General features: G+C 41.9%; 1 protein-coding gene across 4 annotated transcripts in view; it reads right to left on the bottom strand.

Annotated features, from left to right (window-relative positions):
* Positions 1–309: 309 nt before the first annotated feature.
* The window catches only part of Lsm14a (LSM14A mRNA processing body assembly factor), a 43,144-nt gene continuing 26,258 nt past the window's right edge, over positions 310–17,195 (bottom strand). Inside the window, exons 5-11 of one of the 4 annotated variants that reach the window (XM_036193400.1) lie at positions 12,143–12,319; positions 11,810–11,875; positions 7,377–7,559; positions 7,116–7,287; positions 5,853–6,084; positions 3,795–3,851; positions 310–1,607 (exon numbers count right to left, since the gene is read on the bottom strand). In XM_036193400.1, coding sequence (XP_036049293.1) covers positions 3,828–3,851; positions 5,853–6,084; positions 7,116–7,287; positions 7,377–7,559; positions 11,810–11,875; positions 12,143–12,319 — 854 coding nt within the window. In that variant the 3' untranslated portion in view covers positions 310–1,607; positions 3,795–3,827. The remainder of the gene's footprint in view (positions 1,608–3,794; positions 3,852–5,852; positions 6,085–7,115; positions 7,288–7,376; positions 7,560–11,809; positions 11,876–12,142; positions 12,320–17,195) is intronic. The other 3 variants (XM_036193408.1, XM_036193416.1, XM_036193425.1) reach the window with 3 other exon arrangements.

Genomic DNA, 17,195 nt, shown 5'->3' with positions numbered 1-17,195 from the left:
ACAGTTCGTGCTTTGATGCTCAGTGACTAAAAATGTGGTCAATATCATGATCTGTGGGTCCTGCAAAAGGGTGAGTTGTCCACATGCAGGAACACAGTAAACTATGGCTGCCAAGTACTAGATCTCAACAATGAAACCACATTACAAAACATTTCTTTGTTAATCTATACAAAAGATATAAAATTAAAAAAAAAAAAAATCAACCATCCTTAAATAGTCAGATTCTCTTACAGTGCAGTCTCCCACACCTTTACCACTACTGAATGTTTTAATGAGAAAAGTAATAAAAATCAAAATAGATAAAAATAGTTAAATCTTTGGATCCCTTTATTCCATGGCCTTCGTTAAAAACACAAAGTGGCCAGATCTTTTTCACTATAGCTTAAATATCAAAAAAGATTTATTAGTAATTTACAGTTAGCAACAAACGTGTACACGGAGTCTTCAGTGGGTCACGGCCCACAGACTGTTAGTCATGTTTTACAGGTGCCGGATGAGTCTGAAAACTCCATCTTCTTGAAGTAAAGCAGGAGTCAGTGTCAGTACAACAGAGTTCCAGGCACAGCAGGAGGAACAGGTCCTGATGCCTAGTTTTCATGTCTTAAAAAGGGGAAGGTTATTTATTTGAAAATACAGCGAGGTACATTCTCAATCTATGATTATTTACATTCATACACTGAAAATATCTGTTTATTTGGACAAATCCTGTGATTTGCTACAAAATGAAGCCCATATACTATGCATGAATAATTTATCCTTTTTAGATAATGGAATAAAGTTATCAAATCTTCATTTGTGTTCCAAACATTAAAAAAGAAATCAAAAACCTTCAGCCTGAACAGCAAGAGGGAAGGACCCACCCATAACCCTGCTCCTCAGCACACCGACTTCAGCAAGGACACGCATGTTTGCTGACTTTAAACGTTTATTCTTTAAAAAATTAGTTGCTTTTTATACAGCTATACAAAGTTCTTAAATGTTTCTTTGGCAATGGAATATAATGGAATTTTACAACTATATAAAAAAGTTACCTTTGCCTAAGAAACAGTTATTTACCTGTGTGTACATAGTTGACTGACAAAATTCTCTACCATCCAGCACCCTAATTAAGTGTCGAAATAAGCTACCTCATATTATAGGATCTCCAAAAAGAAAAAGACACACACACACACACACACACACACACACACACACACACACACACACACACAACCTTCTGTGGCTCAAAACACAGTATCACGGCCTATCTGCAGGCAACTCGAAGTAATCACCAACTACAATTAATTAGTGATGAAAAAATACTTAGCAGTTCCATTCAGCTGGCTGTAGTTCCTTGATTCTAAGCAAGGATTACAACCTTCTGCTACTCCACATACACTTATGCTCATGTTTTAAGACAAGCCTTCCTGCCCCAAAGCAACTGCAGTGTAGCTTTGAAATGAAGCAGAAAAACAGACAGACAAAACCCAGTGCTGGTGACAGACAGACAGCAACTTCACTTCCTCATTCTTCACAAAGACCGCAAGCACTTTCCAGGACCATGAAGAGCTAGGAGTCATCTATTTTCAAAGACTTGTTGGAGACTATGCAGCAACTTTGTTGTCTTTCTAAAAAGGAAAAAAGAAGTATCAGTTCATGTTCCAAGCCATGGCTCATTAGGAACACTTTTTTCTTAGTTTGCTGAAGTTTATTTAGAGTACTTTAAATACACCCTCCTCTTATTCTCACAGAAAAAAACCTGTCTCACTGCGCTCTGGGAAACACTGCCTGAAGCTCTACATCTGACCTGATGGGCAGGCCACTCTGCAACAAGGAGGGACCTCACCACCCAACAGTTAGGTGAACCTTCATTTAGTCGCTCTTAAGACTCTTTTGAAACAAGCACAATAAAATCCCTAAGTTTTGACATCTTTTACCAAGCAATACAATAATCCAGAAGGTAACATAACATTTCTCTCTTAAACTGCATGCTAGGAGAAAGTAGTATTGGATTTAGAAATCTATTTTTTAAAAGTAACTTTAACATGTACTTAATTTTACTTTTAATTTTCTTGTATAAGTGTGTGCATGAGTGTGCCTGTGTTTCCAAACAGAAGCTAGGAGAGGGCATTGAGTCCCTGGAGCAGCAGCCACAGGGCTGTGAGAGTTGTGAAACCCAGTATGGGTCCTGGAATCCACACTTGAGCCCTGTGTTAAGACGGCAGCAAGCACTCTTAACTGTCCAGCTGTCTCTCTAGCCCCCAATAACTCTTCAGGGTAAGAAGTACCTTGGCTAGCAGAGTCCTTGCCTACTACACACGCAGCCCTTGGCTTTACCCCACCACTATGAAAATTAGCTGTGATAGAGGCACATGCCTCTAATAACAGCACTATGGAGTTGGAGGCAAGAGAGACACTCAGTCATCCTTGGTTATATAGTGGGGCTCAAAGCCAGTTTAAGCCACATACAACCAGGCCTTAAAAAACAAACAAAACTTTGTTCATCTATTTTTATGTAAGTTGCATGTACGCCTGCATGATAGAAGAGGGATCAGATCCTATTACAGACGGTTGTGAGCCACCATGTGGGTGCTGGGAATTGAACTCAGGACCTCTGGAAGAGCAGCCAGTGCTTTTAACCACTGAGCCATCTCTCCAGCCCCAAACAAAACTTTGTAAGCTTAAAAAACAAACAAACAAAAACAAAAAACAAAACACCAAACAAACAAACAAAACAAACAACTCTAAATTTTTTTTTTTGGACAGGGTTTCTCTGTAGCTTTGGAGCATGTCCTGGATCTTGCTCTGTAGATCAGGCTGGCCTCGAACTCAGAGATCTGCCTGCCTCTGCCTCCTGGGATTAAAGGCGTGCGTTACCAACGCCTGACCAACTCTTATATTTGAAATAAGTTTGAAAACAAACTTGACTGGGAAAATTACAAACTATAACCAGTAACCAGCAGTTAGCTATGAAGGGTATCCCAGTGAGACTGACCCTAAACTCAGGCTTACACTCAGTACAGAGACAAGGCCTCTGCTTCCCCTCTGACAAGAAGCCACCACACAGTCCACTCTTTGTGTCCTTGGGATCTCCATGGTTTTCAGGAGCGGATGTGTGTTTATGTTTCTGCATTTGTGGAAACATGCAGAAATCTCTTTTGGTTTGTTCCTTTCCCTGTAGGGCCTATACAACAGAGTATAACAACTATTTGCATCCTAGTCACACTGCATGACTGTATTAGAAGGGTTTGCAGGTAGTTGGCGTGAAGCCCAGCATATAGCACCTGCGCAGCATGGGCTAAGGTCCGTGTTCAACCTCCAGAACCCACAAACAGATAAGAGGATATGATGGGTTCTATGTAAATACAATGCTGTTTTATAAGGGATTTAAGCATCCACGGGGTGTGGGATCCACGTGGCTCTTGGAGCCAACCTCCCTTACGGCCATACTTTTTTGTTGTTGTTGTTTCTTGGGACAAGGTTTCTCTGTGTAACAGCCTTGGCTGTCCTAGAACTCACAGAGATCCTTCTGCCTGGGCCTCCCAAGTGCTGGGATTAAAGGTGTGCGCCATCATGCCCTACACCACACCTAATTTTTAGTGATGCACACCCCAAAGGCAGGACAAGTACTTCCTAGTTCAAAGACTTGACTTCATCTGAGGGTACAATACAAACTATCTGCAATGTCACTAATAAACTGAAGCACATACGGCAAAGTACAAGTTGGCACAGAAACAAATGAACTAAAGATGAACCCTCTGTCCCCCACCAAACCAATCTTCACACCTCCCAATTTCTTTCTTTTCTTTTTTTACCTTTCAGAAAGCAGTATGACCAATCCAGACCTTTTAGGGTCCAAAAGCCGTGGTTTTCTGAAAGGTTAAAAAAAAAGATAGGCGAAAGAGAGAGAGGGGTAAGGGGAGGGAGGAGAAAATAAAAAGGGGAAGGAAAGAGATAGAGTCATTTCAAATTCTTCCACCCCCATCCCAGTTAAAAAAAAGTATTGTCTGTGTGTATGCCTGTGGAAGTCAGGAGACCATCTGGGGCTGTAGTCACAGGCAGGTCTGAGTTGCCTGGCATGAGTGCTGGTAACCAAACTTGGGTCCTCTGTAAGGGTAGCAAGTACTGAGTCACCTCTAGCCCCCATTTCAGAGTTTTTATTGTCTCAGTACCCTCTCTGAAGAAGACTCAGTCACCCACCATGGTGACTGAAATCTACTTACAGGAGCATGAGATAGAAGCTGACTGCACCCATACCGCAACCCAGATATCCCCTTCTCCAAAAAGAACAAGGAAAAGCCAGAGAGCACAGGACACAAAGCCTGTATGAGTGCACCATTCTTCTTAACCCTGCCTCCCCCACAGGTGGGGTGGAAGAGAGGATCTAGTGTGGCTGATTCTCTATGGTCCTATCTTTACTTCTGTTTCTGTTAAACCAAGTTTGTTTACATTCACCCCAAACTCATACCCATGCTAGTGGCTCAAAGTACTGAGTTGTGTATGGGGTAGCTGGCAACTCTAAGACAAGTCAGATAAGCAAAAGCAGTCTACAAAGTGAGAACCTGAGCTGAAGGGGTCTTGCTGGTAACAGGAGCTAATGACTTGAAGCTAATTCTGAGCAGTCTGGCACAATATCCAAGACATTCAAATTAACATAACTGGTCCCAAGCCCTTCGATACTGATCTCCTTCCACAGAGACTCTCAATAATAGCCAGTTATAAAAACCGGACAACAAAACTCAAGCCAACAAACCTCTGCAACTGTCTTTCACTGTTACCAGTGGATCTCTGTATAACAGGGTTTTGCTCTTTATTTTCTTTGTCAAAAAACTAAGATACTTCAATAAGACAGTTACAATACTGCCTTAATTAACAGGCCTCTTTCATTAGATCAATTATACACAAAAGCATACCACATAAAGCTACGGAATTCTTCCCCAACTGTTGGTGAATACCAATATATCAGAGGGCTCTCAAGAGCAAGCCGTAATAAGAAAACAAGAGCTGAGTGAGTTCTCTACAGACCTATATTAAGAGTAGTGACTCAAGAGCCAACCTGCTAGGCCCAACACTCAGCATCCTCCCTCTCGGGTTCGGTGACCTTGGACAAGTTATTTAATATCTCTGTATCCGTCTCCTTTGTAAAATTTAGATAATAATAGAACCCTCTCACAGAGCTGACCCGAGGCTTAAGTTAGTGTGTGAGAACCATTCAGCACTATGCCTGCCACTCCCTATGTGAATGCCAACGCTTTCAGGTGTTGCTTTGCTTCCTGGAGTCTTTTAGTGTTGAAGTATAAAAATCTAGTAATATGAAATAAAGGTGATATTACAGTTTTTTTAATGTACAGTTTTAATGTACAGTTTTAATGCTCCTTTAGTGTGTTTCCCTTAAAATTTTTCTTTAAAGACAAAAAAGGCAACACCAACTCAGCTGCTAGCAGAGCATTCCTATTTTTGGGGGGGGAGGGAGGTTGGGGACAGTGTCTAAGCGATTTTACTGGTTCGTTCATGAAAAACTCCTGGTTCTAATAAAAAGGCAAAAAGGACCAGTCTTCCTCATCCCCCTCCGGCTGAAAGCACAGTCAGGCTGCAGGCAGCGCTCTGGCTGCCGCTTAGCCTGGGGCTGCCACCAGGTACTCACTATGCACATCACCTGTTTTTGCTTCCCTGGTGCTGTGGTTAAAGGCACATACCACCACGCCAGGCTCTCCTTTATTCATCAGTCAAGAAATTACTGTCCTTTAAGTTAAAATAAATATTCCAACCATGTATAGTCTCAAGTTATTCTGATGCTTTAAAAATATTTCTGCCAAAACAGATACAAGCAAAATGTTCTGAAGGCCAATCCCACAGCATGCAGCTATACTTACCCTATATTCAAAATCTGCAAACTCCCTGCCCCCACGACCACCTCTGAATCCGCCACGAAATCCTCGAGGGGCAGTGAAAGTCCCTCCTCGGCCACTGCCACGTCCTCTGCCACCACGGAAGCCAAGGCTTCCTCTGCCTCGGTAGCCCCCACGGCCACGATTTGGACGAAGTGGGATTCCAAATGTTTCAGCATTTAGCCTTCTTTCTTCAGCCCAAGTTGGTCTCCTTTCTCTGTTATATAAGAGCAGATGAAGATCAGTGTGACAACTTAAAAAAGTTCATCTCTCAGCAATCTATGTATGTAGCCCTAATTCCCAATTCTGGATAAATTTAATTGAATTCTCAAAATCAATTGAAAAAACAAGCAGTTAATCTAAATTCTCCCTAGCCTTCATGGCACGCATACGCCACCACCACCCAGCCTCTTTTTCTTCTTTGTGTTACTAGGATAAACCCTAGGGCCTTGCATATGCTAGGCAAGTATTCCTCCACTGAGCTACATCCTCAGCATTTACCCCCCCCCCCCCCCCAGACAGGGTTTCTCTATGTAGCTTTGCGCCTTTCCTGGAACTCGCTTTGGAGACCAGGCTGGCTTCAAACTCACAGAGATCTACCTGCCTCTGCCTCCCGAGTGCTGGGATTAAAGGCATGCGCCACCAATGCCTGGCTGCATTTACTTTTTTAGAAAGAATATCATTTAAAACTTCTGAGCTAGAGAGATGGCCTAGCTGATAAAGGTGCTTGCTAGCAAGCTGGACATCTGGGTTCCATTCCTGGAAAACCACATAGCAGGAGGAGAGACCTGACTACCACACCCACTCTATAGAATGTGCACACGCAAACAAAAGAAAACAAAAAATTTCAAAAGTAATTTCTTTTAGGAAAAGAAAACTTCACTTAAAAAAAAAAAAGTAATTGTGGGGGCTGGAAAGATGGCTCAATACTTAAAAGAGCACTGGCTACTCTTCTAGAAGACCTAGGTTCAATACCAAGCTCCCACACAGTAGCTCACAACCTTTTCCAACTACAATTCCAAGGGATCTGATACCCTCTTCCAGCCTCTGTGGGCACTGCACGCACATGGTGTACAGACAAGACACACATGAGGGAAAACACCATTACGATATACATAAAATAGAAATGAATAAATCTTATAAAAATTCATTGTGGTCATTAGGTCTTTCTAAGTATTCACTAAACCTTGTGAATCCATATAAAATTTTTATACATCAATACCCTGAGAGTACATTAAAAGACAGTACCTATTGTCATCACAAGAAATATTGTCAAAGAAGGATTTCGTTTTGTCGTAATAGCAGTTGGGTCCAAGAGGATCTTCCTCGTCAGCATGCCCTTCGCTGTTCTGAGTATCAACTCCAGAGTCTCCTTTATCTTCGCCATTTACAGGCTTCTCCTGCTTCTCAAGTTTATCTTCTAACGGAAAACATGCAAGTTATAATTCGAAATATCTAAGCTGTAAAACATTTTTACCTCACCAATCATGAGTAGAAAATGAAATTTACCTTTTAATTTAAGTTTATTATGAAACTCTCTGTCGATTTCCTCCTTGTTAAATTGTGCATTTGCACTTTCAAAGTCAAAGTCTTTCTCAAATTTCATTGGACCATCTCGACGGATACCAAACCTTCCCCTGCCACCGCGATGACCCCCACGTCCTCTCCTTGGAGCAGAAGGAACACCTGGAACTATGGTAAGAAAGAGTATTTGTAACAGACATTCAGTGAGTACTATGGTCTTTGAATGAAAATCTACAAAATAAATTTTTAAAGGTCTCTCTCTCTCTATGTATTTTTTATATAAATCAGAAATGGGGGGTGGGGTGGAGAGATGGTTCAATGATTAAAAACACAGAGAAGCTGGATTTTGATTCATAGCATTCACATGGTGGTCCACAACCATTCAAACCTCCAGTTCCAGGAAGTGACTGGTGTGTTCTTCTGACTTCTGCAGGCAATAGGCACACACACTGCACACAGACATACATGCAGATACAGCATGCATACACAGATAATAAACATCTTAAAACAACAACAAAAACCCCTGAAACTGGGGCTGTAGAGATGGCTTAGTGGTAAAGGAGCTTGCTGTCAAGTCTGATGATCTGAATTCAATCCCTGGGACTCATGTGGTAGGAAGAGAGGACTGACTTCCACAGTTGTCCTCTGACCTCCACATCTGTACTGAGACACCTGCACAGTGGCACACATCCACAAACAAACAAACAAAGAAAAGGGGTTGGGGATTTAGCTCAGTGGTAGAGCGCTTGCCTAGCTAGCGCAAGGTCTGGGGTTCAATCCTCAGCTCAAAACAAACAAACAAAAATTTTTATATAGTTGTATCTATGAAGACCACAACAAAGAAATGTATAATTGTCAGGTCCTTTGTGGAAAGGATAACAGGAAACGAGATGTATAGGAATATAAATGAACACTAATTAGCAGAGACTGCAAGGTAGGAGATGTTTTTCTCACAATTCAGATAAGACAACAGACAAGAGAAGCATCGTCTTTACTGGCTCCAAGCACTTCCTGCCTTCACGTTTCCCCTCTAAGTGGCTCCACTTACGCAAGTTTTCTGTATCTATGTATTCTCTTTCTATAACACTGCCACAGGATCTCAATCAAAATCATCTGAGATATGACAAAGTAATACAAAGTAGTGTAATTCATAGTGAAAACTTGGGAACCCAAATATCCAACACATGTGTGACTAAGAAAAAAAACAAGGGGGCTGGAGAGATGGCTCGAGGTTAAGAGCACTGAGGTCCTGAGTTCAATTCCCACCATCCACATGGTGGCTCACAACCATCTGTAAAGAGATCTGGTGCCCTCTTCTGGCCTGCAGGGATACATGCTGTATACATAATAAAAAAAAAAAAAAAAAAAAAAACCCAACAAAACAGAATATGGAATGGTACTTGGTGTGAGTTTAACTTTTGACTGCTGAGGATTCGTAAAGTGAGTTTGAGAAAATCAACCATAAAAGCCCATAGCAGCAGATCTAGACCATTAGGTCTAGAAAAGCAGGTCTTTTAACACATTCAATTTTATTATTAAAAGCAACTCATTTACATGCCAGGAAACAGGGCATGATTCACTTTAAAGTTCTGCAAAAAGAACACCTATTTGTGTAAAATCCAAGGAGAAACTGCAAGAACATTCACTGTTCTGTCAGTGACCCTTAGTGGTGGATAAGGGTAGTGAAACTTTTTAGTTATCTTTTGTTTTTGTGATACTGGCGACTGGACCTAAGGCCTCTTGGATGCTAGGCAAGCATTCTACCATTGAGTGCTATCTCCAACACAGGTAGTGAGTTTAAGGACACTCTTAAGACAAATTTACTTATTACTTCACATAATATTATTTAAAAGATTTATTGTTTTTATTTATGTGCATCCACATGTATGTGCCTGCAGTCAGAAAGGGGTGTATGAGTGGCCAACTGTGGTGCTAGGAAAAAAACCCTTCTCTGTAAGAGCAGCAAGTGCTCTTAACTGCGGAGGCATTTCTCTGGCTCCTTACATAACTTCCAATGATTAAACATACAGCAATTATTCTAAGAGATTCATCTGTTTAAAATGTAGTAACTACTCCACAACACACACAACATAGCAAACCACACAGAAACAATAAGCAACCACTCAAAGGGTGAAGGAGGATCTCTTCAGCCCAAGAGGTCCAGGCTAGCCCAGGCCACACAGAGTACCTCAAAACAAGTACAGGAGAAATGAGTGCTGGTATACTTAAAAACAGCACACTGACGTGTCTAACAATGAATACAAAGATCCCTTTCTAATCATCATCTAAATGAAGGAGATTACATGTTACCATTATGTTCTAACTTGGAACAGTTTTAGATTTTGTTTTCCATTAATAAACTGGAAATTAACAAAACATGCTTTTTAAATATTAAATATTGCCAAAGAAAATATAAAACCTCATTCAATCAATAATTATGAAAGAAAATGGAAAGTTCTTATACAAGCACTTCATTTAAAATAGCAAAAAAGGACTAAAGAGAAAGCTCAGGTTTAGATCCCTTACTGCTTTTAAGAGTTGATCAGGTTTGGTTCCCAGCACCTACATTAGGTGGCTCACAACTATATGTAACTCCAGATCCAAGGGACCCAACAGGCACGTGGTGTACATATGTGCATATAGGTAAAATATTCATACACATAAAATAAACAGACAAAGCAAAAATCTTCGGGCTGAATCTGGTGGCACTTGGAAGGCAGAATCAGAAGTTGGAGGCCATCCCTGATTATTCAGTAATTTCCAGGCTAGCTTGGGCTACATGAGACTATCTTAAAAAAGCAAAACAAAACAAGCCCCCAAACTCTGGATTTAAACACTTCCCCCGCCCCCACTTCAATCAGATTTAGCAGCAAGCATCTTTATTGGAAGAGTTAGCTATCTTGCTGGTGCATTAAATACTTAAAAAAAAAGAGAGAGAGAGAGAGAGAGAGAGAGAGAGAGAGAGACTAAGGCTATTCTGGGGGCTGGAAACTGCTGAGAGGTTAGGAGTGCTGGCCGCTCTTGCAGAGGACCTGAGATTTCCACCACCCACATGGTGGCCCACAGTGGGCACACACTGGTAACCATATATACACACACATGCACGCAAACACTCAATACACATTAAAAAATATTAAAATGGCTGAGGAGGAATTCCTGAGGGTAAAGCTCTCCTGCTATACAACTGTGAGGGCTGCAGTCCAGATGCCCAGTAACCACATAAATGCTGGGAGGGCACGGTAGCCTGCACCTATGATTCCAGCTCTCAGAAGGCAGAGACAGGATCCTTGGAGCAAGCTTGCTAACACTAGCCTAATTAGCAAACTCAAGTTTCAGGTGAGCAAACCTTCCTCAATTATAGGATGAAGAGTGATTGAGGAGGCCATCTGCAATAAGCATGAGGACCCAAGTCCTGAAGACAGGTGGATTCCTGGAGCTCACCAACCAGCCAGCCCAGTCAGGTTAATGAACTCCAGGTTCAGGGAGAGACTCTTACCTCAAAAATAATGTGTAGAGTGATCAACAAAGACACCCAATATTGCCCTCTGGCCTCCACCCCCATGTGTACATATATGCATTATGTACTTGCATGCACATACATCCATAAGAACATGGACATAAACCACCCCCAAACCCAAAGACAATTGTGTACCATCAAGTCTTTTCCAGAAAAATAGTACTTCAGAAAAATTAAATATAAAAAAATAGAGCCGGGCGTTGGTGGTGCATGCCTTTAATCCCAGCACTCAGGAGGCAGAGGCAGGCAGATCTCTGTGAGTTTGAGGCCAGCCTGATCTACAGAGTGAGTTCCAGGACAGGCGCAAAGCTACACAGAGAAACTCTGTCTTGAAAAACCAACCCCCCCAAAAAAGAAAAAAAAGGGGGGAAATGCATTATGGCGTTGAGTCCTTTTTCCAGTTTCCTCACCAACAGTAATCTGAACTACTGTATACTAGCAAAACTAGGAAACAGATATTGGCAGAGTGTAAATTAATCAAACTACATCTTCCTCAACATCACTAATTACTGGCATTTATCTGCAGGTATGTCTTTTTGTAGAGGTCAGCAAGTCTGCCACATGCACAGTCTCACAATGATTCCCCTGGGGTCAGCCCTCTGAGTCAGCAACTCCCACTTTTTCTTTTTATAGCAACTATGCCGTCTCCAAAATGTTTTCCCCCACTGAGAGCCACAGTACGAGGCCTCCAGATTCAGGTAGCTGCTGGGGGTGGTGACACATGCATGCCTTTAATCTGTGCACTCGAGAGGCAGAGTTTCAAGCCAGCCAGGGATATGCAGTGAGGACCTGTCACAACCAACCGACCTACCAACTAATCAACCCATCAGCCAGCCAGCCAGCCAACCACAAAAGCCCTCAGATGAAATGAACCCAAACCAGCCAGACCCAAGTAACTTACCTACTTGTCTCTTGCTATCATTTCTGAGCTGCTCATTTTCTGGCCTTGTCACTTTGTGTACTTCAGCTACAAAGAGAGACATGCAAAGTGGCAAATCAATTCAGAATACATAACCATAAATTTCCACAGAGTTAGAATGGAGATGACAACACCTGCAACACCCCTAAAAGACCCCCACCCCCCACCACTTTCAATCGAACTTGAAAGTCCAAACACCATTAAAATAAAGTTCACTTCAACCTGCCGGGGTCGTTCCTATAAAGTAACCCTTGGTGAAATGAGGAGATGGAGAGTGATCAGTCAGTGCAGGAACAGTAGACAGCTCAGCTCTACCTCGCCTGTGCTCTTGGTTGTCTATTGCTTTCTGGCTGGTGGATGGCAAAGGCCTGCTTGGTACAGGGCTCCTTCTCCCAACAGGTGCTGGAGCAGGTAAGTGGGCCGAGGCGGTCTGTACTGCTTGTTCCATGGTTGGACTTTTTCTCAAAGGGTCTAACTGAGGGCTTGATCGACCTAAAATGTAACCAAAAGATAATAAACTACCCTAACCTGGGATTTCAAAATCATCTAGACCTTGTAAAAATAAGTCTAGAATTTTATTCTGCTAACTCAAATCCTCAGCATAAAACTGAATTTTATTAGACCAGTGTTTAAATCTACTTATCTTTAGTGGGCTGATTATTCAGCTAATGAAAACAAAACAACAAAACAAACAAAAAACCCCCAAATCTCACAAAAAACCAAACCAAACCAAACCAAAAATCACACTATAGTAACACCACCACTGCTATATCCATCTTTCTTTCTTTCTTCTTTTTTTCTTTTTTCTTTTTTTGGTTTTTTTGAGACAGGGTCTCTCTATGTAGCCTTGGCTTTCCTGGAACTTACTCTGTAGAGCAGGCTGGCCTCAAATTCAGAGATGATCCACCTGCCTCTGCCTTCCAAGTGCTGGGATGCAAAGATCACACTGTAGGCAAATGGAGGCTTTCCCTAATCACAGGAGTGACACATTCAGTTTCTTTCTTTCTTTTTTGAGGGTGGGGAAGGAGACAGAATATCATATAGTTCTTGCTGGCCTTAAACTCCTGATCCTCCTGCCCCCATCACCAAGGTGCTAGGATCTAGGTATGCATGTCAAAGCAAACTAAAGCATGGAGTTCTGTTACAAGAATGTAAAGAACAATAAAGCACAATAGTAGTTCTTAGAAGCCTTATGTATTTGGGTAATTAAATGTCAGAATTAAAAAGGCAGCAAAAACAAACTCTTCCGAGAATTCCAGAATAATCACCCATTCCTAGTCATATAAAAGCTCTCCTGTCATGTCTCTGCTTATCATGGGATTGACTTATTAAATAATCATGCTTTTTGTTCCTGTAATGTTTGCTCTAAATTTCTAGAGAAGCTCTTAGATTCCATGATATTGTACTTAAACATTACCTTCATTTTATATATAAGAAAAAAATCCCCAGATCTACATCTGTGCAGGCTCAAGGAACTGGGAAAGAGGGTGGATGCTGACTGCTCTCTGGTTGCCGAGTACTCAGAACCCCAGGGACTGTATCAATACTATCCCCCAAGTATGTAATTACAATGTCTACGGTATTTACAGATTTATGGCAAAGTTTCTTTAGTCAAAAGTTTAATTACCGGTAAACAGTGGAAACATAAGGTACTATTAATAGAAGCACTAATTTTTGTTGTTATAATATTTTGGCTCACTTCATACTTACAAAGGAGCATTGTTTAAGACAGGGAATGGCTAAGGTGCTCAGGCTGGCACTCAACACCTGGACTCAAGTGATCCTCCTGCTGCAGCTTCCAATGTAGTTGCCTATGCAGCAGAGATCACAGGCATATGCCATTATGCAGTTTTCTATGTTAGGTTTTCCTTTTTCCTTCCTTTAGACCATGTCCTTGCTAAGTAGGCAAAGCTGGCCTTGAACCGCCAACACTCCTGCCTCACCGCCTTCCATGTGCTGGGATTACAGGTATATACCATCACAAGCAGCTGAAGTGTGAAGATTTGAGACTGCCTGTTGCTGCAGTTCATTTGACAGCACTCTATCAAATGACCTTTCATATTCCTAAAACCACTTTTCTCACTGCTCTTCTGAGAAGAAAGCCCGTGACTCTGAAGCAGTAGAGAGGTGAACCCAATGGGGCACAGAGTGAGTCACTGGCTGCACATTAAATTTCCTTTTTTTACTAACTTACAAATAAGGAAATGTGGTGTAGATGATTAGGAATAAATCCAGAAATGTATATGATTCAGGAAAAATAAAAACCACCTCCCTGAGTGACCATCACATTCTTATCAGAGTTAAAAGAGAATCTCACTTATTTGTGTGAAATTCAGAAATTTATTTATTTAGCTTTTTTGAGACAGCGCTTCACTTTGTAGCCCTGGCTGGCCTGGAACTAACAAAGATTCACTAGCCTCTGCCTCCAATGTGCTAGGATTAAAGGTGTGTCCCACTATAACCAGTTTTATTATTATTTAAAAAGATTTATTTTATTTTTATTCCGTGTACGTGTTTGTGCCTGTGCACCTGAATGTGCATGCTTGAGAAGGCCAGAGAGGGCATCAGATGCCCCTGGAGCAGGCGTTTCCAGTGGGGCTGAGTTGTCTGATACACATACTTTGCAAGAGCAGCACAAGCTCTTGCTGAGTCACCTGTCAAGTGTCTGAAATCCAAACATTTTAATTGGTAAAATTTAAATGGATTCTTAGGCTTTCTATGCCACAGATTTATATAAATATCCCCATCGAAATCTAATAAAAATATTTTTCAAGTCTGCAGTAAGAGGGAAGGAATCCAATCCTACTTTTCTTAAACCATCAGGCACCAATGTCAGCCTCTTTCTACAATTTAATCTAGAGATCTTCACCTCACTCCTTTCCCCATACCGGCTGTATAGAGGCTCAACCACAGATCATCACACACAGGTAGGGAATGTTCTACCACTAAACTATACCATTAGCCATTACATCTTGCATTCATAGCAGAGCTGTTTCCAACACTGTACATTGTTTTATTCACCTCTAAATTTATTTTTATAGTTTTATTATACCAAGTAGCTAAGCTTGCTACTCTCATTTTTCTAGCATGTTTTGCTGTACAACCAGGCTTTTTTATTTATTTATTTTTTTTGTGACAAGGTTTCTCTGTACAGTTTTGGTGGCTGTCCTGGATCTTGCTCTGTAGACCAGGCTAGCCTCGAACTCACTGAGATCTGCCTGGCTCTGCTTCCTGAGTGCTGGAATTAAAGGCGTGCACCACCACTAACCCAGGTCTCCAGGTGCATCCGTGCATCCATCCATCCATCTATTTAATTACAGGGTTTCTCTGTGTAGCTTTGCGCCTTTCCTGGAACTCACTTGGTAGCCCAGCCTCGAACTCAGAGATACGCCTTCCTTTGCCACCCCGTGCACCCCCCCCCTCCCCGTGCTGGGATTAAAGACCGCCTGGCACTTTTAAGATTTGCCTATTTATTTATCTATCTATCTATCTATCTATTTATTTATTCGTTCGAGGCAGGGTTTCTCTGTGTAGCTTTGCGCCTTTTCTGGAACTCACAGAGATCCGCCTGGCTCTGCCTCCCGAGTGCTGGGATTAAAGGCATGCGCCACCTCCGCCTGGATTTTTTTAATGGTGGCACTCACACTTTTTTTGTTGTTGTTTATTTATTATGTATACAGTGTTCTGCCCGCATGTATGTCTGCACACCAGAAGAGGGCACCAGATCTCATTATAGAGGGTTGTGAGCCACCATGTGAATTGAACTCAGGACCTCTGGAAAAAGCAGTCAGTGCTCATCTCTCCAGCCCCTCCAGGTGTATTTTAACATTTTTTTTTAATGCATATGGAGTTTTGCCTGCATGTGTGTATCACACATGTGCAGTGTCCGAGGAGGCCAGAAGAGGAAGTTGGATCCCTGCGATTGGAGTTACACATGATTAGGATCCTCCACATGGGTGCTGAGAATCAAACCTGGGTCCTCTGAAAACAGCAAGTGCTCTTAAACCCTGAGCCACCTTTCTAATCCCTATTTATTCCTTCTTTCTTTTTATTGTTTATTTAACTTTATTTTATGTGCACTGGTGTCAGATTCCCTGGGGCTGAAGTTACAGACAGTTGTGAGCTGCCATGTGGGTGCTGGAATTGAAACTAGGTCCTCTGGAAGAGCAGTCAGTGCTCTTAATCCTACTGAGCTATCTCTCCAGCCCCTCTGTTTTTTTTTTAAAGACAGAGTTCCAGACGTAGCCCTGACTACCTGGAACTCACTGGGATCTGCCTACTTCTGCCTCCAACTGCCAAGATTAAAGTTATGAGCCACCATACTCAGCAAAATTTCACAAGCAAAAGTCCCATTTATAATTCAGGAAATTGAGGGTTATATTTTATTAGAAAGATCTCTAACAAAATATAGCAAAACAACAAGTCACAAGTATACAATTATATTAGCTTAGAAAAGTCTGAAACAAAATAACAAAATATAGTCATTTGTGGGTAGCAATATTATAGGGTGTTTTTGTTTTTTGAAGACAGGGTTTCTCTGTAGTTTTTGGTGCCTGTCCTGGATCTTGCTCTGTAGGTGGCCTTGAGCTCATCGAGATCCGCCTGGCTCTGCCTCCCAAGTGCTGGGATTAAAGGCGTGTACCATTGCCGCCCTGGCCTATGGATTTGTTTTATTCCTTATGCTTCCATTTACAAAAAAATCTTTAAAGTATTTAAAACTTAAAATGCACACCTATATATTTAAATTTTCACTTTTAATTATGTTTGCATGTGTATGTGTGTTGAAAAGCTTAAATCCCCCAGCAGTAACATCGCAGCCACCAATATAATAAGTCAGATCAGGCTGAATTAGTAAACCTAGGTTCAATCTGAGCAGAGCATTCCTGGGTGGTCCCAGGGGAAGAGAAGAAGCCATGAGAGGGAACCATGACGGGAGAAGTCTTCTGGAGGACCTTAAATTCCCTGTGGGGGTAGAGTTGCTGTGTGGCGGGCTTTCTCAGCAGTAGAGTTTGGAGAAGGCAGCTCCAGGAGATACTCCCAACACGTGTGAGAATCTTTCAGTGCCTATGGAAGCTAGAGGTTATCAGCTTAGATCCCGCTGGAGTCATGGACAGTTCTGACCTGTCCCCATGTGGGTGCTGGGAACCCAACTCAGGTCCTCGGCAAGACTAATTACAACACTGCTACAATTTAAGGCACAACTGCAAACATACAGGATCACGCTTATTAGAACTGGCTTGATTCTGATCTTCACCGTCTTTGCCCCGCATTGTCCCACCTGGACGGAAAGCAATGGCCCGTCACACTGACTGCAGCAATGGACACAGCAGACACAGGACTCTGTGACTCAGATTATGACGCTATCTGG

The sequence above is a fragment of the Onychomys torridus genome, chromosome 1 (assembly GCF_903995425.1).
Source record: "Onychomys torridus chromosome 1, mOncTor1.1, whole genome shotgun sequence".
NCBI classification, from domain to species: Eukaryota; Metazoa; Chordata; class Mammalia; order Rodentia; family Cricetidae; genus Onychomys; species Onychomys torridus.
This window is presented reverse-complemented; position numbering and strand designations above follow the sequence as displayed.